Source organism: Metarhizium acridum (genome assembly GCF_019434415.1).
Source record: "Metarhizium acridum strain ARSEF 324 chromosome Unknown scaffold_141, whole genome shotgun sequence".
NCBI classification, from domain to species: Eukaryota; Fungi; Ascomycota; class Sordariomycetes; order Hypocreales; family Clavicipitaceae; genus Metarhizium; species Metarhizium acridum.
In genome coordinates this window covers 1,369,479-1,390,412 of record NW_027094020.1, presented here as the reverse complement: position 1 = coordinate 1,390,412, position 20,934 = coordinate 1,369,479, and the positions used below count along the sequence as shown (strand labels likewise).

At 48.5% G+C, this 20,934-nt stretch overlaps 7 protein-coding genes across 7 annotated transcripts; 2 read left to right on the top strand and 5 right to left on the bottom strand.

Moving 5' to 3' along the window:
- The first annotated feature begins 386 nt into the window (after positions 1-386).
- ECM14_1 (putative metallocarboxypeptidase ecm14) lies at positions 387-3,955 on the top strand. Its single transcript, XM_007814586.2, has one exon. It carries the CDS (start codon positions 716-718, stop codon positions 2,351-2,353), a length of 1,638 nt encoding a protein of 545 aa, XP_007812777.2. The 5' UTR covers positions 387-715; the 3' UTR covers positions 2,354-3,955.
- On the bottom strand, positions 2,524-3,058 carry J3458_009083 (uncharacterized protein; the record flags this gene model as incomplete). The annotated part of the gene is made up of 3 exons (XM_007814587.2): positions 2,524-2,608; positions 2,708-2,882; positions 2,950-3,058. The coding sequence occupies 3 exons, from the start codon at positions 3,056-3,058 to the stop codon at positions 2,524-2,526; spliced, it is 369 nt and encodes a 122-aa protein (XP_007812778.2).
- A 1,471-nt stretch (positions 3,956-5,426) lies between the features above and the next one.
- On the bottom strand, positions 5,427-7,832 carry J3458_009082 (uncharacterized protein). The gene is made up of 3 exons (XM_007814588.2): positions 6,706-7,832; positions 6,428-6,607; positions 5,427-6,333 (listed from the first exon to the last, which is right to left on the bottom strand). The coding sequence occupies exons 1-3, from the start codon at positions 7,562-7,564 to the stop codon at positions 5,543-5,545; spliced, it is 1,830 nt and encodes a 609-aa protein (XP_007812779.2). The 5' UTR covers positions 7,565-7,832; the 3' UTR covers positions 5,427-5,542.
- A 105-nt stretch (positions 7,833-7,937) lies between these two features.
- Positions 7,938-10,191, bottom strand: J3458_009081 (uncharacterized protein). Its single transcript, XM_066119568.1, has one exon. It carries the CDS (start codon positions 9,400-9,402, stop codon positions 8,233-8,235), a length of 1,170 nt encoding a protein of 389 aa, XP_065975363.1. The 5' UTR covers positions 9,403-10,191; the 3' UTR covers positions 7,938-8,232.
- On the bottom strand, positions 10,192-15,071 carry SMC1_1 (Structural maintenance of chromosomes protein 1). Its single transcript, XM_066119567.1, has 4 exons — positions 14,582-15,071; positions 11,568-14,511; positions 10,826-11,503; positions 10,192-10,771 (listed from the first exon to the last, which is right to left on the bottom strand). Exons 2-4 carry the CDS (start codon positions 14,508-14,510, stop codon positions 10,754-10,756), a joined length of 3,639 nt encoding a protein of 1,212 aa, XP_065975362.1. The 5' UTR covers position 14,511; positions 14,582-15,071; the 3' UTR covers positions 10,192-10,753.
- A 1,303-nt stretch (positions 15,072-16,374) lies between these two features.
- CDH1 (substrate-specific activator of APC-dependent proteolysis) lies at positions 16,375-20,903 on the bottom strand (the record flags this gene model as incomplete). Its single annotated transcript, XM_066119566.1, has 3 exons — positions 16,375-20,291; positions 20,374-20,501; positions 20,566-20,903. 3 exons carry the CDS (start codon positions 20,901-20,903, stop codon positions 18,919-18,921), a joined length of 1,839 nt encoding a protein of 612 aa, XP_065975361.1. The 3' UTR covers positions 16,375-18,918.
- On the top strand, positions 16,386-18,032 carry J3458_009079 (uncharacterized protein; the record flags this gene model as incomplete). Its single annotated transcript, XM_007814591.2, has 1 exon — positions 16,386-18,032. The coding sequence occupies one exon, from the start codon at positions 16,386-16,388 to the stop codon at positions 18,030-18,032; it is 1,647 nt and encodes a 548-aa protein (XP_007812782.2).
- Positions 20,904-20,934: the final 31 nt, after the last annotated feature.

Here is a 20,934-nt window from a genome sequence, read left to right as displayed (position 1 = left end):
CACTTCTACAAAGGGTCTCATATCTTGCGATTTAAGCCTGGGGCTGCACAGCCAAACAAGCTTCATGCTCAATCCAAGTATGTACATAACAAGGACGAATGCCTTGCTGCGCGCAACGTCCTGCCACTGACGTTGTAGCACCTGTGCGTACGTGATGCAAAAGGTCAAACCTGGGGATCGGCCTGGTCAGTTCGTTCGTGAATGATTTCAGGCTTTCAAAATTCCCAGTGACAGGTCTTGTGATCCACGCTTGAAGTTGCGCAACCCGTAAAAAGCATGATAGTGATAGTTGACGTTTGGGCTGGATTCAGACCCATCTTTCCATGACCCATTCATTCGTCTTCCTCCACGATCCAGTACAGTGTCTACCAACTGCACATCGGTGTACGGAGTACTAGTGATGCGCTGCCTCCGCCGCCTGTGGAAAAGCCGAGCGCCCCACCTATGTACATGTCTACGTGCGGTCTGGTTGGCTACATATACGGAGTACTATCTCCTGCGAGGTAAGGCGTGTGGCTCCAGTGCTGGGTAACTCCCCACGAATCAGGCCGCCCGAGTTTGCAACGGACATTCACCACTTGCCATCACCACCGCACCTTCGGCTTGTGCCTGAGCGGCAGCCGACAAATTCTGCCGTTGTGCCGCCCACGTACGATCCGAAGCGACCTGGGAAGAAAAAGAAAGAAAAGAACAGAAGAGAGTAGGCGAAGAAAAGATGAGAACCGAACTCGCCAGCCTCGTGACCTCTGGGCTACTGCTGGTCGTTCAGCACCCCGGCTTAGGCTTTGCAGCAGGCCTTCATCCTCAACGCCCTCCAAACAGTGGCAATCGCAACATACACCTGTTTCCATTCTTGACCAAACTTCGCGACAGCGCAGTCGAACTCATTTTCGGCCGTCATCCTACGAAAAATGCCGACCAACACGCCCTTCCATTCAGTTTGCGCTCCCGATACACCAACGAGCTGGTCTTGCGCTTCAATGTCACCACACCTGAAGAGGAGACCGCACTTTCTCAGGCGGCAGCCCAACTTTTTCTAGATATTTGGGCATTCACGGATGAATTCGTCGATATTCGTATGCACCGCGATGAAGTGTCTCCTCTCCTCAGTCTTCTCCCGCCTTCGCTTCAAGTTGCTCAATCCACCCTGATATCCGATCTCGCCTCCGCAGTCTATAATTCAATGCCGTCCCACCATCAAAAGCCAACAGTTGAGGCTGGTGAAACACTCTTAGTGTCAGAATCGCCGCTTTCAGAAGCGAACGGCAACCTTTTTTTCCAAGATTACCAACCATTACCTGTCATTGTTCGTTGGATGCGTCTGCTTGAGGCAATGTTCCCATCATATGTCGAGTACTTTTCCATAGGGAAGTCCTTTGAAGGAAGAGAAATATCAGCTCTACGTGTTAGTCTGTCCTCAACTATTGACCCTACGAAGCCGCGAAAGACAATTGTTGTCACCGGTGGTCTTCACGCCAGAGAGTGGATCTCAACCAGCACTGTAAATTATGTGGCGTGGTCTTTCATCACATCCTTTGGAAAGGAGCGTATGATAACAAAACTTCTTCACGAATTCGACATGGTATTTGTACCTGTGCTCAATCCTGACGGCGTGGAGTACTCCTGGCAGGTGGACCGGCTATGGCGTAAATCACGACAACAAACAAATATTCGGTACTGTCGTGGTCTTGACCTGGACCATGCGTTCGGGTATGGATGGGATGCCACTCAAGCTCAAGCTGACCCATGCTCGGAGAGCTATGGAGGGGAACAGCCTTTTCAGGCCGTGGAAGCAATGAGGTTAGCAACCTGGGCTCGAAACGAAACTCTTAAGAATGTTCAGTTTGTGGGCCTCGTAGACCTGCATTCTTACTCTCAACAGATTCTCTTCCCTTACGCATTTTCTTGCCAGGCTATGCCTCCGAACCTTGAGAAACTGGAGGAGCTTGCAGCTGGAATTGCAAAGGCTATCCGCTTGGCAGATGGAGAGTCGTATGCTGTCACCTCGGCTTGTGAAGGTGCTACAGCAAGACAAGACCAGTTCACACCGCGTGTTGAATCAGGAGGCGGCTCTGCAATTGACTGGTTCTACCACGAGATGGGCGCGCATTTCAGCTACCAGGTCAAACTCCAAGATACTGGCACCTACGGTTTCCTTCTGCCCAAAGAATATATCATACCCAGTGGAGAAGAAGTCTTTAGTGCTATGAAGTACTACGGCGACTATCTTTTGGGAAACAATGGAATCGAACGGCTTTTAGCAGGGACAAGTCGCGGCGATCAATTGGAGTCGCCTGCGTACGACGGCTTGCAAAGCAGCCAGGAGCTCAAGCGTCGATGGCTCCGCCGTTGACGAACGGCGAAGTTCAAACATACACATTAACACGCCCTGCTACTACATCACAAGCGCCAGATGCGTCCAATTTCTTGTGCTGTACTACTTCACATGGTTCACTATTCAAACAGTGGATGACGCCATTTGATCCCCAAGCGTCGTGATACGGTGAGGGACAGTCTCCTGGCTCAGTTTCCAAGCACGAGCTTAGCAGACGTGTAAGCAGCCATTAACTTCAGAACAAAATCTGATAAGATAGAACCCATGGCGCCACTCCAAATACGTTAGCACCATCCTCCGACGGCAAAAAAAAAAAAAAAAAAAAATCAACGGAGGACTGAAGTTGTAGCGGTTGGGAACAAATGCACTTACGTTGTTCGACCCCGGGGGCCGGCCTGGCTGGTATATCCGAAGAGATACAGAACGCGAAACACGGTCCAAGCAGCACCTATGGCAGCAGCCGCCACAGGAAAACGCAGGCCACTAATAAGGAGGGCGCCGAGGAACGACGTGTGATTCTCAGTAAAGTTTGCGTGAGCACGCTGGGCTATTTTCTCCAGTAAGTTGCCTGATATCAAGAAGTGATGTCAGTGAGAGCTTGGGGCAAAATCTACCGCAATTGAAGGCATAAGCGTTGCCGTCCTTTTCTGCCTGTTCCGCCGAGGCATATGAGTTGGGGTACTTGATACCACTGGCATTGCGAAGCATCGAGGTCCGCAGCATATGGAAAGTGTTGACAAAGAAGGTACTGCTAGCGACAGCAAGCACCAAGCTGTGTACCGTGACGCGACAGACATGACGTTAGCACTAGTACTTATGTGCCTCCAGCATGATTAAAATTGGTCATTGCACAATGTGTCCTTGAAGTGACAAGAGTTGCAAGCGACTTGCTCGACATAAGGTAACGGTACATAAGAAGGAGTTTCAGAACTGACCTGTAGTGATTCGGGAGCTCGAGAATGAGGGTCATTTTTTCTGTAATGTAGTCTTGAGTGTATTACTTCAATATGTTTGTGTCTGTGGATGGTTCTTGCATGTGCTTGCAACCTAGAGTAAACAGAGTATCTCGGAGGCGTATTGTCGTGTTTTGGGAGGGGGCAAGTCAGAACGACAGCGGGTGGCGATGTGGGCTTTATGAGTGCGCAAGCGGACTAGACATGGAGGGCTCTGGGATTTACTTTCCTAGGTTTTTACAGAGATTGGAAATGGAGTTGACAGAGGCTGGTGTCGGGACGGACTTGGTGCTTGGATTGCGGGCTCTACGGCGGGGTGGCATTGCGGACTCGGACCAGGCTATGTGGCTACATGACAGCTATTAGCTGGATTCTACGAAGCATCAGACCACACAGGTTGATCACCAGAACACGTAATATTACGTGCCTGGCCATGACACATCCACTGTAAGCACGGAGTAGGGGAAGACTCCTCGCTATCCCGTCGCCTTCTGGGCTGGCTGTGATGACTACGCAGCTAGCCAGCTGCCTGGGCCATCGGGCACATCGGGCCCAGCCGTGTTCCTGCATCCCCTTGAATGTGCGCAGGTCGAATTGATGTATTCGACCCACTTCTTTTACAATACTTTATAATGCTTCATTATAATTATTAATATATACTTATAGCTTTTTATATCTTATTAATAATATATACTTATAGCTTGTTATATCTTATTAATAATAAGTACTTATAATATTATATAATTTCTTAAGAAATTTATGTATCTTTAAAATAATAATTTTTTTTTATTGGCCAGAAACCTGGTACGGTATAGCAATTGGATCTGCGCACATTCAAAGGGATAGGACCGTTGACGTCACCGACGCTCACTGCCCTCCAGAGGTCCGCTCAATCTCCGCATCCCCTGCTCCGACGAGTAAACTCACGGTCTTATAACTTTCCCGTTGTCTCGTTTCCCGTTGTCTCGTCCAACGCTTCATTCAGAGCCAGCGCTTTAAAACACGTATCGTGAACAAGCACCGTATCTTCTCCATCGCGCTACGAAATGAACTTTCAATGTTGTGTGTCATAGCTGTTGCGGCGGTTCGATGATTCCAAGTTGGGGGCGGAGACGCCCTACACACTTCAAGGTTTGTACGCTGAGCTATGTGAGTGGCTCGATAAACTCCGCTACCCTTGTATACTGGGTAACTACTAGGTACCTAGGTATCTACCTACCTACCTACGCGCGCGGCCCCTATTTCTAGTAATAGCATAACTATTATAAGATAAGTCTTAAATTATTACTAATTAATAAAAGTCTTATATATTAAGTAAAAAATTCTGTTTAGCTATCTTATAATAAATAATAGCTAGAGAATAGTCTAAGGTTTTCTAGTAATTATCCTTTAACTATTATCTATTATAAGACAGCTAAATAGATTTTTTTACTTAATATATCCCTTTAAATGTGCGAAGGTGCAGCTTTTGTAACGGACCCACTTTTTCTGCGATACCTAGCCGGTACCTTTCTTGCAATAAGGTCAGCCACTAAACCTTCCACACTAAAATTATCATACTAATAATTCCGGCCTTTATAATAGAGCCAAAAAGTGACATTATAAGTATCTTAATAGCCGATAATGCGTTATTTGTTTGCCTTGAGCCGGCAGAGATTTTGGGCGAGCGACATTTTTACGCCCTTATCACAGCATAATCTTGTCCGACGAGGGAAAAGGGCTTAATGCCACGCTTGTCAAGGCTTTTAATGTGGTCAAATTAGGTTACAAAGCCAAAAAACAGCGCTTACAGAGGTCTCCGGGAATAGGGCCAAAAAGGCCCCGTACGCCCAATTCGGCTGCGATAAGTGCGAGGTAGCTTTGTGTAAATCCAAAGATTGCTGGTACTTATATTATCATACAATTTCTTAGTGTGGTTAGGTACCTTTCAATAATTGGCTTCTTATTGGCCCATACCCCGGTCTGCTATAAAAGCTGCACCTTCGCACATTCAAAGGGATAAGGCTTTTAATAATTATTAATAATTTAAGACTTATCTTATAATAATTATGCTATTACTAGAACTAGAGGCCGCGCGCGTAGGTACCTAGGTAGATAGGCATTTAGACGTCGCGCGGTCCCTGTTTCTGGCCAAAACGCCTGGTTGGCCACTTCGCACAAACGATAGAGGGACAAGGACAGCAGGCTAGGCTGTGTTTCGCCTTTCCACACATGTATATTAAAGAGACTTAGATTTATCCATTCGTTCCTTCGCTCACCCTGTGCATCTTTCTGTTGGATCTCGCCAGGTTAAGCCCAACCCCTCAAAAACCCGCCTCTCTGCCGTATCCATATCCGGTGCCCGTTGTAGACGTCGTCTGTCATGGTTGGAGCCCTCGTCTGACGAGGTATACCGGCTTTCAAAGTCCACCCATGTCCCGTCTGAGCGACGGCGAATCCCGCTGCTGTCAAACTTGAGGCCCTTTTCTTGTTTACAATATCGTCGAAGATCTCGTTGAAATGTTGTGCCACCGCTCCATCCCAGCAAAGCACACCCAACAGTTTTCCACGGGCTGATAATGATGTCCACCCTTCGATGTGGTGCATCCTTTCCTGATTTTTTTTTATCTTGCCACACGACCATGGCTTTATCAAGTGTATCAAATCCAGATCCGCGCCTGGCGCCCTCCCCTCGCCAGGCAAGCGGGAGCTGACCTCGTTCACTATTCTTGGTCCATAAACTGAGCGTATGCGTTATGAGATGGGCTTGCTCAAGACTGACGACGAGGTTATTTATCATATTCATAGTTTGTGATTCGTCTCGATGACTTAGAATGACGTCCACGTCACCGCTTTCCTTTTTCCCTCGTCTATAACCTCCCACTATGGCCATTTGGAAACCAGCCTCGATCTTGCGCGCGTGTTCAAGGACGAGACGTGCGATTTCTTCAACTTCTTGTCGGGGGATCATTTGTTGAAACTCGTCATAGAATTTGACCCCTATTTGCTGGACCCGAGTGAGAGACGACCAGCCGTATTCCACAAGATCGTCTAGATCCTTCCATCCTTTTTTTTTTGGAGATTACAAAGTCAATATTTGAATCTTTTAAACTTTATTTGTTGCTGCATATAAATTGCGGATACCTGGTCACAATCTTACCTTTCTTATAGAATTCCCTAGCCGTAGTATCGCCTACACCCCATATGTCGTAAAACAGCATCAAGGTAGACATCTTTGCGTCTGATGCTGCTGCAGCCGTCTCTTTGGTTTCACCATCCTTCAACCATTCTTGGTACAGCTCAGCAATCTTAGTGCTACAGCCGGGCAATCGCTCAATGTCTGTTGCGAAGTCCATTTCGATTAGCCTCTTTCCAATAAATACAGGCGTAATGTAATGCGGTCGATTACATTGCCCCTCAAGATATCGTATTACTTGCCATGAGAACTTTGGATCACGTACGGGTACGCTGACAAGGCGGCAATCGATGTCGAGTATGCCCGTACCCCGATCTGATTGCCCTGAAGAAGTCTGAGGGTTCGGATTTTTTTGAGCTCCAGGATGAACTTTTCGTTTGGAGGATGCAAAGGTGTTGGCCGCTGGCAGGAATATGTTGTGTGAAGGTATTCCGGAATCGCAGGAAGCTTGGTGTCATGTTCGGAGGTCGTCTGTCGTTCCAATGTTGGTGGCGGGTGTCTACTATGGCGTGAATCATGAACATTGAAAGGCAAGGGTGACGATGCCGCCCGATTTGCGGTATTCATTGCATGGTCCTCAGCGGCACGGCGAAGAATTGCACCACTGGAGATATTCTGCGTCTCAGGTTTTTCTCCGCCGGAGTCGACGTCTGACGAGATTTTGAAGCCTTCATACAAGAGGTAATTGTCAACTGGAAGAAGCCTGCCTTGGGCAAGACAATCGGTCAACCACGACAATTTAAGAACCTGAACCCTACCATTCTGCGCTGTCCGATAATCTGGATGTTGAGCGTCTCCTATTTTTCGACGTTTCGGACCGGGATGCTCTTCAACAACTACGCGTCTTACAGGTGCAATGGCGCGCACGGTAGAATCAGGATCTCCGCCTGAGCCTGAGCCTGAGTCTGGTCGAATCCTCAATTTATGCCGCCTTAATTCGAATTCAGCACGCTCCCGTTTCGATATTTTACCTAGCACGAGGTCCGCTTCATTGATGTCGTAGGTGAGAGACGGCACTGCTTCCTCGAGATAGTGAAGCTGCGACGGCTCGAGATGACTAGGTAAGACGTAAATGCGTGGAAATCCCAAGTTGCTGGCCATTACAGAGCATGGAGGAGGTGCCGGCTATGTCTTGTCTGTGACGCGCGCTTTCACCACACCCCTTGTTAGATGATCTATGGGGTTGTCTTATTTTGTTCAACGTTTGAAGCATGAACTGTGGAAGTAGTGCTACTGGACTGCACCGGACGGTAGGGGTATGCCTGCATGCGCTTTTGGACGTCGTGCTGGGAGACATGGCGGCGGCGGCGACCTGGACTTCCGTGGCGTCACCTTCAATATAACGTTTGAACCTCGTTGCCAAATGGGACGCTCGAGAAGAGCTATGCTTCGAATCCGAAGGGCTCCATATGTTCGCACCCCGCGGCGGCGCAAACCCCCCTCCCACCCCCTCTCCTCTTCTTTCCACCCCCGCAAAAAAAAAAGAAACATCTCGCCATAGAGATGGAGTACACACGATCCGGTCGATAGAGACAACAACTTATGGTGTTGACAAGACATACCTACTACGTGGGTAGGCGCCTAAGTACTTAGCACCCCTAGTTCAGCCCAGGCCGGGAATTGTTAGATCAAGTCATCTGTCAGGAATTAGGGACACAAAACGAAAATTTATCAAGCATTGGGAATGATTCCGTTCGCTATCAAAAGACCATCCGGCCAATTTCTGCCTCGGAAAGCTCTAAACTAAGCCCCGCATATCCACCCCCCTGTCAAATATCTTCAAATTCCATATCCTCGTCCTCATCCCCAGTATCGTCGTCGCCTTCAAGGCCCTCAGATTCTTTCTTAATTTCTTGATCTACTTTGACTTTCTTGGGTGCTCTTTCATCCGCACTATCTCCATCTCGTGACAGTATAGTAGAAACCTCACGCTTGACGGCCGCGGTACTTGGCGTGCCTAGACCGGATGTATTCCCAGTTGCGGGAACGTCTTCGAATTCGTCTTCATCCCCATCATCCTCTTCCGAGTCAAAATCTTCGTCATTCCCGCCATGTATGATTCCTTTAGCCATTTCTGCAGCTTGCTCAGCCTTGAGCTTTTCGAATATGTCATCAATCTTCGCAGAAGTGTTTGCGTCCACCTTCTTGCCCTTTAATGCGGCGCTGCTTTCGTCATCCTGTTTTAGCGAAATCAACCCGTCGCTAAGTGTTCCAGAGAAGGATTCGCCAGTTACAGTGCTATTCGACATCCACGAGGGAAGCGCATTTTGTTGGGCGATCTTTTCCTTTCGGGCCTTTTCGGCTTCCTTCTCTGCAGCGGATGGACCATCTGACGTTGAAATATTCACTGCGATAGATTGAGGGCCAGTATTGGTGAGTCCTTTAACGGCCATAGGGCGGTTTAGACCACTCTCGACCGGAATGGTAGCTGCCCGCTGATGTGTAGCATCACGAACGACAGGGCGGGCCTTGGCCAAAGCTCGGTCAAAGTCGCATTCGGGAATGTGAACTGCATCAATCTTTGGTAAAAGCTCGCTTATGAATTTGAACTGATCATTTAATCGAGTGGACTGCTCATGCCCAGTGGAAGTTCGGTCCGCCTCGAAAGTGAGAGTATGGTGGCATCGATGACACAAGAAGCCGTTTGGCCCAACACTATCAAGAACTTCCATAGCAGTCCACTCGGCCTTGCAAAAGCTGCAAAAATATTCCTTCTTCTCATTCGCTGGCACTGGCGCCCCTTGAACTTCTTTGTCGATCGTGTATACTCGCCACTTGATCGCATCGATCGTATGTCGATAGTTGATATAATACCATGTGCGGTTACTTGGCCGAGGGTTGCCGTCGCGCAGCTCGGATCTTGTGTGTCTGGTTCGGTCAATCAAACAAACAAAGTAAAGAGCGGAAGGTAACCCCAGTCGTTGGCTGACTAGGTACATGAAAGACGCACACTGTCAAGAAGCGATCTTCTCGCAATTTACCACATATTTTATGCAGGTCTTTCGTGTTTATAGCCATGAGATATGCCAGATCGTCGTCGCGGAGGCTATTAAGCAAGTAAGTATTCCATCATTAGCAGGTGCATTTTCCATACAAGGTCCTGGTATAAATGTCATACGCTTCGTGTAGAATCAGGGCATCCATGACCAATATGTCGCGTGTCGGGTAGAAAGCTCTCAACACGGACTTTATGAGAGTAACGGCGAGATCCATTTTGACGGTTGGTTTTATCGGTATCGTGTCGGTATTCCCTAAATCTTTGACCAACGTCTTTCCGGTGTCTTCCGCGGAAGATGTCGCTACTGCCCCATCACCACTTGAATGCAGACACACGTTCTGGCAGCCGATGAAGATACGCAGTGAGGACAGGTTACGCCCAGGTCGAATGGCGCGGGAGATGTATTTGGAACGGTGTTGTGAAGTTCAGCATCTCTGGGTCTCTATGGCAGCATGTCGAGCGTAAGGTTCGGCGATGCCACGAAGCGCGCCACTTCGAACCATTAACGGCGCGCCGCGCAGACCAAGGGCCTTTGTGTTCGTGTCGGTGATAATATGAATCCAAGGGTCACCTTGAATGGACTGATTCACCAGAGGTGTTTGTGCAAGAGATCAAGATCCTGTCTGTACGTACATACAAACAAACAAACAAAGATGCGACGCTGGAAAAGGACGGCTGGATACCTACCTCCGTGTGCGCATGTGGTCGGTCTGGTGGAAAGTTTTAATATCCTCCCTGCTACCCTGGATTGGCGGTACTATGTGACAGGTACCTACCTAGGTACCTTAGGCTAGCCAAAGTGACGGATGTCTGTCTGGTCCCTTCTTTTATTTACGGTGGTCCGTGCACAGCTTTCTACCAGCGAATGTGCGGCTTCGGCCATGGTAGGTCTCAGATGCCACCTGATGAGCTCCTACAAACGTGAGGAAGCCCAGTTGATATCTACCTACCTACCTTGAGTCTTGGGAGGCCACATGACTCAGGGCCCTTGAAATAACCGTCGCAAGGTGCAAATTGCCCTGGAGATGGTGGAACTATCAAATTTGCACATTGCCTTATATATACAACACATCCATCCACTCAAACTCGACCATCCGTTTGACTCATCTTGTCCGTCATCAAGCTCGTAGCAAACATTTTACATTCCCTAATGTAGCAGTAACTCACCGGGCTTTTAGCCTAAAGTACCAATCAATACATCACATGTTTTTATTGGGCTCACATATCCGGTCTTCCACGCTTCATTAACTTCGAGTCCTCGAAGCAGAGTCCCGAACCAGGGATTGAAATCATCAGGCATACTTTCTCAGCTGAAAACAGGGTATTAGTTCAAGTAAAGTAGTGCTTAGGAAAACTCGACTCACATCCAAGGTCAAAGTTCTTGAACTATTCACCTCCTGGTCTCGATATACGCCGACAAGACTTTCCGAATCTTGGAAAAGTCCCGTCTTCAGGCTGATAACTATAAACTGCATTCCAGGCCCGGCGTGCTCGCGGATATACTTCTTAATCTTGTCGACATTTGCGTTGTCAAGTGCAGCATCTACCTCGTCCAATACAAAGAAAGGACTTGGCTGGTAGCTATGAATGGCGAAGAGCAATGCCAGTGCAGCCATGGTCTTTTCTCCGCCGGACAAGTGCTCCATATCTCTGAAGCGCTTCAGGGGTGGCATGGCATGGTACTTGATACCGGAGAGGTAAGGCATGTCTGTGTCCTCTTCAATGTCGAGATACGCCTGGCCACCTAGCGGATACGCCTCAGATCGTGTGAGATCCTTGTACACGTGAGATATTTGCTCTTGGATGTGGGTGAAAGCCTTGTTGAAACGGTCGTATCGCTTCTGTTTAATCTTGGCAAACGCATCCTTCGCGGCCTGTGCGGTCGTCTTGGAGTCTTCATACTCCTGGTCCGTTTGTTTTAACCTTGATTCGACACTTTCAAGGCGTTCCATGGCTCGCATATTCGGGTTCAACTTTTCGAGTTCCGAGGCTAGCAGAGAAATTCTTTCCGTCAACTTTTCCTCGACTCCAGGGTCATCGGACTACCAAAGTTAGTAATATATTCTTTGCGGTTAGCACTTGGCTGGAAGAAACTTGGGATATTACCTCCTTCAGGTCATCGTCCAGGCCCTCGAAATTGATGGCGATGCCATGGTCGTCGAGGGCAATGTCCATCATGTCTTCCTCGTCATCATCGACATCCATTGCATCAGGATCCTGTCGAAGCAGATCGTCCTCGTTCGGAAGATTGTCCAATGTGCCTTCAACTAGGGGGATCTGAATTTGTTCAAGCCGACATCTCCGCAGCAGTGCAGACTTGCTGGCACTATTCTTTTGCACTATTGTTTCTAGAGTGTTGATGTCACGCTGCCGTGCCTCAATATCCTTGCTCCGTTTTTGCAGCTCAGTCCTTGCCTCGCTCACTTTTTGGTTCTTGTCTGCGAGATCAGCCTTTTGCTGCTCCAGGGTGTCTTGCAAGGCCTCAAGTTCATCTTGGTCCCGACGAATGGCTTGTTCGATGTCGGCCTTCTCCTTCGAGTATGTCTTGATATCCTGCTTCAAACGTCGGATGTGCTCTTGCATTCGTCGGATCCGCGTTTCCGTGTCCCCATGCCTGGTCATCTCCCATTTAAGACGGTTCTCCAACCGCTGCTTTTGCACCTCAAACTGGTTCCTTTTTTCTGATACCTCTTGCTCCAATTTCCCTTGAGAGGCGTCGTATGCTCTGATGTCGCTGTAGCCAAGCCTCCTGCAGAAGTTGGCGAATACTTCATCTTCTACGCGGGCAATCGCCGCCCTAAACTCACTGAGGGTGGCATTATCGGTTTCCAACTGCGACAACTGTTCTTTGTACTTCGGTTCAAGGTCTCTCAATTCCTTTTTAAACCCGTCAAGCTCTCGCTTTTTGCTCGTCCAATTCTTACCGAAGGCCGCAAGTTCTTCTTTCATTGAGACCAAACGTCGTTCTAATCCAGCAAGATCAATTTGCAGCGATTCCTCTTGCGTTCCACGTCGATCAGATTTTGGGAGCCGGTCTATTTCGTCCTTGAGTTTCATTGCCATTCGCTGAAGATTCTGCACGTCGATTTCTTCGAATTTCCGCTTGCCTCCTTTGGGTTCGGGGCCACGACCTCCAGTCATCAATCCAGCTTTATGAATAATATATCCTTCAAGAGTAACGGCTTTCACCGGTATCTTTTTATCGTAGCATATATGCTTTGCAATGCTCAGGGAATCACATACCACGGAACTGCCGCAAGCGTATGACACCGCTCTCTCAACTGATGTGTCGAAATTGATAGTATCGATTGTCAGCCTCGCGCCAGAGAATCCTTTAATAGCTGTATTGACGGCATTGACCTTAATATTATCCAGTGGGATGAAAGTCATGGGCGGAAATCTCTGCTCTTTCAAGTACTGAACACAATCTATACCAACCTTCTCGGTGTCTACGACAACTGAGTCGAAATCTTTTCCAAGCGCGACAATTACAGCCTCGTCGTATTTCTTCTGCTTTGGCGTGCATAGATCTCCAATGCGGCCTCGCACACCGGGGAACATGCGCTTCAACGACGTGACCATCTCCTTCATTCGGGTTTCGCGGTCATTCTGGCGACGACCGTCATCGGCTTCACGCAGCTTTCGAGCTACATCTTCAAGCTTCTCCTCAAGTTCCGTCCGTTTCTGGTTCGTTCTTACACGTTCGGACTGCAATTGATTAAATTCCTTCTTCTTCCTTGCGATCTCGTCGGCAATTTCCTTAGACGCCGCCTCGGTAGAGCTTCTGCGCTCGCCGATATTTTGCAACTCCGCTTCAGCTTTTTCTATAGCTGCGGTGATGCTGTCAAGCTTTCCCCGAAGGTTATTAACAGTAACCTCGTCTGCTTTGCGTTGTCGCTCCAGATTTTCCAATTTCGCTTGATTTGTCCCAGAGCGAGACATTACTTCTGCCCGAAGAAGATTATATTCCTTTCGATCTGTGTCACTAATGTCTCGCCCTTGTTTTCTCATCTGCTCTTTTGTGTCTTCCTCGAACACGGACTGTGCTTTCTTGACATTTTCAATATCTTTCCGGACCTTTTCCACGATGGCAGCTTGTTCATCTCGCTCTTTTGCCACCTTTTGGCTTTGAGCATGGAGCTTCTCAACCTGCTGTGAAGACTCGTGAACTTTCTCATCAAAAGGCAACAGAGCGTTCTCTTTATCTTCGATGTTCCTCTGCCTCAGCTTGATCTCTTTCTCCGTTCGAGCCACTAATCGACCAGCGGTATTCTGATCCCTCCTAGCATCCTCCAACCGTGCCTCAAAAGTTTCTACATTGCGTTTGAGTTCCTTCAGATCCTCTTGATGGTCTTGAATAGTAGCACTAGACTCATCCATGGCTTTCTGGAAATGATAGAGCTTCCAGAGGCAGTGTGATACAATGGCTGCATCTCTTTCTTCAGTTTTCTTTTGAAAACTGTCTGCTTCCTTCTTTTGCTCGCGGTACTGCTTGATTTCGGAGTTGATCCCGCGACGGCGGTGTAGCTGGAAGTTCTGGTTCTCAGCGGCTTCTTCAGCATCGGCCTGGAGTTTCTCGTACTCCGTCTTATATTCCAAGCTGCCTGATATTTGCTCAATGAGACGAGTAAGATCTTGGGGAGACTGAGAAGCTATGGCTTCAACATCGCCTTGGAATACGAGGAAGTTGCGAGCTTTCATGAGGATATTTTCTGTTTCCAGTGCTTCATTGTACTGCTGTGCCGTGACAACCCTGTCATTGATACGATACTCGCTGGCTCCGGAACTGGTTATGGAGCGCTTCCATCGCTGCTCATCGCCAGCATCATCTTCATACACTGCCATGACCCAGGCGGTTTTAGGATCGCCTCGGGAAGCTTTGTCGTCGCCCGTCGTTGTCGCGACGTCGCTATTGTCCTGCGTGTCTGCGGAGCCATCATCATTGATCTTGGAGGTTCTGAGGACGCGGCCACGATAAACAAGATCCTTCAAGTGTGCTGAACGTAAATGTGACGACTTAATGCCCAGGACAAAGGATATCGCATCCATACTGAAGCGATGTTAGCATTCAGCGTTCACTTTTTTGGTGGTTCGACAGAAATAGGATATCGCCAACTTACGAATTGGATTTCCCCGATCCATTTGGCCCGATTATCGAGGTGAAGTACGAATCTCCAAAGAGAAGGGTGTGATGTCCTTTGTAGGACTTAAAGTCTGGGAGTATGGATCGTCAGTAGCCACAAGTAATTGAGTGATGGCAATGGCAGTGTAGATCCTACTAAATAGTTCTAGCCGTATAAGCTTGCCCATGGTTGTAGAATCGCGCGCAGCCGAGGATTATAAGGCGAAGGAGAATATGAATGGCGGCGCTTGATGGAGAACTTTCGAATGCCTGGATCAAGGATGCAGTCCACGAGATAGCTCTTGGTAGACCGCCAGCAGCCTGTAGGCTCCTGAGAAGAGCGTTTATTTCACGCGCTAAACTTTTAACTTGATGCTGCAATTCCTCATAGTCAGACGGTGGCAGTCAAGTTGAAGGTGCGGGCAAAACGATGCGCGTGGGAAGTCTGTAGTATGGCGAACGCGTCGCGCGACACTCGCCTGCTTAACTCCGAGCAGGTAACTAACTTCCGTGCACACCTGCACCCACTTCTTGTGGTTCGCAGCTTAGAGCAATGGCCACAGGAAATTAACAAATACGTCATGTGATATGGCACGTGATGATATACATTTGAAATTACGTCCCTAGTACGCGGGCGGCCCCTGGTTTTGGTAACAGCATAACTATTATAAGATAAGTTTTAAATTATCACCAGCTATTAAAAGTCTTATATAGTAAGTAAAAAATTTTAATTAACTGTCTTATGATAAATGTTAGCTATAGGACAGTTACCAGAAAACACCTTAGCGCGCTAAGGTACCTAGGTAGGTAGGTTGGTATTATCGGAATCATAATGTGCTGATAATAGAGAACTTGGTGGATGGGCCAACCAGAGTCCGCGATCTCTGCACCTGGACAATCAGGTGGGCTTAAGCAAACCTAGATGTGGCTGCCGCAGAATAGTTCAACTGCAAGACGAGGTCATACGGCTATTTATTCCTTTGCATGCTGCCTTTTAGCTGAAAGGCAATGATGATAATTGGTCAGAATGCAAAGCCATGAACCGCACCACCCTTAAGTACCTAGGTACTAGGTAGGTACTAGGCAGCCAGCCGTTATCTTGCCAAGCCCATAAGTTACCTGATGCCCACTGCGTCTTGATCACTTGTCTATTCCATTTTATTTTCTTACTTGTGAATTCTACCTACCAAGGTCCCTGGTGGATTGCAGTTACTTTAGTTAGTCGATGTACTTGTTCTGCGCTCTAAAGTTTGACCCCAAGTTATCATCCTGGTAACTACCAACATTCCGAACGGGGCACCAGTGCTCCACACGACTGTTTGATATGACCAGTCATGTTAGCCAACTCCGTACAGCACGGCCCTACAAGACAGACACCTATTGCACGTGTCTGTCACTCGTAGCAGGGAACAATGAATCCCTCATCCCGCTAGATACGGAACCGGAGGTCACAAGTCAACGTGACTATTGTACATTTGGAACTGGCACTGACCGCTTCATGCGGTGATGTTACGCCATCATCATCTCCCCTCATCGGATCACAATAAGCAACTGCTACGCGTTAACTATTTTTGGTGATTACAGGTATGTTTTGTTCCTTTCAGTCGTTGCCGCGCATGTTCCTGGAGTTCTTCAGGTCTCCCTGGCTCAAACCCTACTTCGAAAGCGACGGGTTCGAACAATAAATGGTGTTAATCATTTGGCACTCCTTTGGGCTCTGCTGTCTGCGGCGGCTGGCTTCGGCAGAACGATGCGATGAATCATTGCTGACATGATTGTCTTGACTCCCAGATTTTTTGGAAATGGACGATGAACCTGTCCCTGCCCAGTTTTCCAGCAATGACACTCACAACGACGCTATACCCCCTCTCAGCTCTTCTCCCCCCGATACTATAATCCTAGAGTCCCCAAGCTTGGATGCGACTACACCTATGAGCCCCCGTCTATCTAGGAATCCCTCCTTCTCTGGCAGTAGCTCACATCACGACGACTGGGACCCTCTACCGCCGTTGGACCGATTGACTGTGCTTGATCTCCTTGACAATCTCGCCCTACCTCAACAACTGGAGAAACTTCAAAAGGGCATCTCAGCACAGACTGACAAGGTCCGCCGATCCAAAGATGCACTCAAGTCGAGAACGCAGCTCGCCCGTGACCGGATGGTGGAGGAATGGCGGCGTCGCGTCCCCTCAGCCGATGAACAGTTTGATCGATACAGGAAAAGGATGCGACAGCGCGTCGAGAAACTGGGCAGACAATGGAATGACACAAAAGCAATCACCTTACGCGAAAAGATATCCTTCATATGTGGTGTTATGAATATCTTCATCAGTGGATACCTAATTGGCGGGTATCCTCAGTATTTCCACCTATGGTACACAGCTCAGCTGGTCTATTTTATGCCAATTCGGTTTTTCACGTATCACCGCCGCGGGTACCACTACTTTCTCGCGGATCTTTGCTACTTCGTCAACATGCTACTTTTTCTCAGTATTTGGATCTTCCCCAACTCCAAGCGGCTTCTCACCGCAACTTATTGTCTGGCCTTCGGTAATAATGCTGTGGCAATCATCATGTGGCGTAATTCCCTCGTATTCCACAGCTTTGACAAGGTCACATCCCTTTTTATCCATATAATGCCGTGTGCTACACTTCACTGTCTCGTCCATTTGTACTCTCCCGAGGACCAAGAATCGAGGTTCCCCGCCATCTGGGCTATTAAAAACTCGGCTCCTGGTTCTTCCACTGCCTACGCCAATGTTATTTCCATGCTTGCATGGAGCACGATTCCTTACGCTTTTTGGCAGCTGAGCTACTACTTCTTCATTACTGTTCGTCGCAGAGACAAAATCGCGGCTGGCCGACCCACATCCTTCACCTGGCTTCGACGATCTTATTCCAAAACCTGGATTGGAAAACTCGTTCTTTCTCTCCCCCAACCTCTTCAAGAGCCAGCTTTTATGATGATACAGTATAGCTACGCAGCATTGACAATGCTACCGTGCCCACTCTGGTTCAACAGTCGATTCGCCTCTTCCGCATTTCTGCTTGTTGTTTTTGCGTGGAGCATTTATAATGGTTCAACATATTACATTGATGTCTTTGGCAAGCGGTTTCAGAAGGAACTGGAGGCAATGAAGGCCGAGGTGCTGAAGTGGCAAAACACTCCAGACCTCATGTTGCAGTCGCCGCTGTTGACACCTCATCCCGACATTGTCTCAGCGTCGGCGGCTGGACAGGAATCGCAGTCGTTGGACCCAGGGCCAGGTACTGTGATGTCCGACTTCCATAGTGGGCGATCACCGAATGGAGTGTCGAGACCTGGCGCAGATATGGGTCGCACCACCAGTTTGGACAAAATTCCCTTACTTGATGAAAACATTGGCGCAATAAGCACCAGCGTAGACGGCGGAGCAAAGGATATCGCTGGAGAGAGAAAGCTACAATAATGACACGATGTTTGCAAATCTTCGAATGCCTATGGCTTTCGAAGGGCTCGCTGGTGGCGAGGCCATTGCTCTGATTTTAGCTTTTAAGCAATGTATGAAATTGAGTTGATTGCCTGTAATGCTTATCAATCTGGTTGGAAGGTGAGCATAACCTGTTCCAGGGCCATGCTTCTTGAAACAACTGAGCCTACTTCCAATGGCGCTTAAAACCACAATACCCTTGGGCTAATACGTGCAGCATGTAAGAAGACATGAATTATGAAAACCCAAGCCAGAGTTTGACGTCTACGAATAGTTTTGTGTCTATGTAGCCCAGCACGTCTTGCAGACCTGGGTCGAAAATCACTTGACACTTTGCGGTTTTAATGTCTGATTACGTCTCCTGGTTCATTGATGAGCATACCTGAAGAAGATCATATGATATCAGTATGAGGCATCAATGTTTCTTAATCCACGCTATGGCAAGTATGTTTAATAACATAAACGCTGTTGAGTAAATGTCATGCCCGCTACACGAAAACCACCATGCCACCATCTAGTATTCAGATGACCAAGAGCAGTCTCTTCCACGACGGCCTGTCGAGACGTCGATCCATTCCAGTTCTACAAAGTAATGAGTAACCACGGAATAGGATCTTTACAAGTTGCCAAATTTGACCAGCTTAACAAAGCGGATTGCCCCCGGTCTCGAAAATTATGATTCATGCGCCATACGCCAATGCAACGATCGCTTATCGCCCAACCAAACCTGTGTAAACAACATGCTCGTAGGAAGCCCGCCTGTCTCTAAAGGCAAGATTCGCAAAACACAAAATGAGACAGTCTGGGTATTGTCGCCAGCGCAAACGAAGCTGATCGCAGCGATGTTAATGTTGAAGTCTCCATATTATCTGATGATGCCCCAGTCCGCGAGCTTGCCACCGCCTGCTTCTCCCTCTTCTCTCGTTCCAGGGCGACGACCAAAGACCGACCAAAACCTCAATGTCTCGTCGCCAGCGCCGGTAACAATAACACGGCCATCTGGGCTCATCGCCAGATACAGCACACGGTATGTATGGCCAGTGAGGCTGGCAACTTGTGTCATTGACGGGTATTTCCAGACCACAATCTGATTCTGGCTATATCCGTGTGTAGATACGATCTCGTTGGAGTTCTTCGACCACGCAATGTTGCAAACTTGGCTTCCGGTGTCAATTTCGTTGACGACAGTTCCCTTCACCGTATCGTGGAAAATAATCCTCCTGTCTGCTGTACCGCCGCCTGAAGCAAGGAGACCACGCTGATGAGGGGACCAGGATATAGCCTTGACAGCTGCGGTGTGATCTGAGAACTTCCACAGAGGTGATTCTGATAGTTTGTCCCACACCATCAACTTGTTATCATTGCCTCCGCTCGCAAGCTGACCATCCTCACAGTTCCATTTCAGCCCGCAAACCTCTTGTTTATGGCCCACCAATTTCCTTAGCCACTGATCAGGAGCCCGGACATCTCTGTGGTATATTAACCTGTCGCGAGATCCCGAGGTAAGAATATGGGTGTTCCAGGCCAAAGAGCCTACTCGAGCAGTATGACCGGTCATTGTTCTCAGCCTCCTCGTCTTTTCAGCATCCCAGATCTGAACCAGACCTTTGCCAGTGCCAATGGCGAGATGTGTACCTTTTTGTATCCAGGAGACGCTCGTAACAGTATCATCTTCCAAGGTGCATAACTTATTTACCTTACTTGTTTGAGCATTCCACATGTACACACTCGACCCAAGACCGACTCCCAGGACGTTAGCACTGCCCCAGTCCACCAGATTCAGGTAAAAGTCATCGGCTAATTCAGGAGCATCGAGTACTTTGTACGGCACCTTGCTCACGGCTCGAGGCTGTCGGCGGGGACTGAGGAGCATCTGCTGACTGCCGAATCGAACTGGTGACAGGCTATATATTTCCGCTCTGGTATCCAGGTTTGGACCATGCCGGCTCTGGGGTGTCTTAGAGGGGGTAGGATGCCCAGCTGCATGGCCATGATGCCGCGGAGACATGTATGAAAAAAGATTCTTATGAGGTGTTGACGGCGTGAGTGATGAGGGGAGAGATGTGGCGAGACTGTTGCTTGGAGGGGTGTGGGCTCTTGTTCCATCAGTGGGTTGTGCTACGGACGAATTCCTAGTTTTTGTTTCGGGAGAAAGGACTGGAGGGCTTGTTTGAGGCACGGAATTCGCAAAGAGCTCGGCACGAAGAAGGGTAGAGAAAGTACGGTTTGCTTCCTCGGCTATCAAACTCGGTCGTTAGCACAACAAGTTCAGTCACGTCTTAACAATGTAAATACTGGCTGGGAGCAGAAATGTGCCTACTCTTTTGAAAATGAAGTTCTCCATGGGGGGTTCGCTTTTTCTGCTTTGACGGAGTAGCTGGAGAACCGTCTTCATGCAAAAGGCTGAAGCTAGCTTGCAGGTCATGTCCAGAACGAGTTGGGATGAACCTGTTTGATGTTAGAAGGCGGCATATTCTTAACCCACACTACATTCCGCGAGGAATGAACTTACCGATCTCCATTTATTCTTTGTCTTTTTCTATGCGGACTTGTACCTGGAGTGCTTTCCCGGTGCGGACGCTGAAGCTCTCGCAGCAAAGCACTCTCCACAGCATTGGCATCAAGTTCAGTCGGTCGCAACACCTCGCTGGCGGCCATCTTGTTGCGCAGTCGTCTACTGCTACCGCTCTCGAGGTTGTTTTTTGACTCAGATCGGCTCATTTCCAGAGGCAGTGACGGCGGCGGTGGTGTAGCAATACGACCAGGACCCGACACCGATTCCGTGTTGGACCCGTCGCTCCGAGGGGTAGGTAGAGTAGCAGCCAAGGAAGACGAAGCCTCTGCCTGCATTTTTATTGTATATGGCGTGAATTCGGGGCTT

Coding starts and splice junctions, on each gene's coding strand:
- J3458_009081 (XM_066119568.1), bottom strand. CDS start 9,402: ATGTACCTAGTCAGCCAACGACTGGGGTTACCTTCCGCTCTTTACTTT.
- SMC1_1 (XM_066119567.1), bottom strand. CDS start 14,510: ATGGATGCGATATCCTTTGTCCTGGGCATTAAGTCGTCACATTTACGT. Junction 11,504..11,567: donor TGGACGATGACCTGAAGGAG/GTAATATCCCAA, acceptor TAACTTTGGTAG/TCCGATGACCCTGGAGTCGA.
- J3458_009082 (XM_007814588.2), bottom strand. CDS start 7,564: ATGGCCAGCAACTTGGGATTTCCACGCATTTACGTCTTACCTAGTCAT. Junction 6,608..6,705: donor CGTGATCCAAAGTTCTCATG/GCAAGTAATACG, acceptor ACTTCGCAACAG/ACATTGAGCGATTGCCCGGC. Junction 6,334..6,427: donor TAGGGAATTCTATAAGAAAG/GTAAGATTGTGA, acceptor CAAAAAAAAAAG/GATGGAAGGATCTAGACGAT.
- ECM14_1 (XM_007814586.2), top strand. CDS start 716: ATGAGAACCGAACTCGCCAGCCTCGTGACCTCTGGGCTACTGCTGGTC.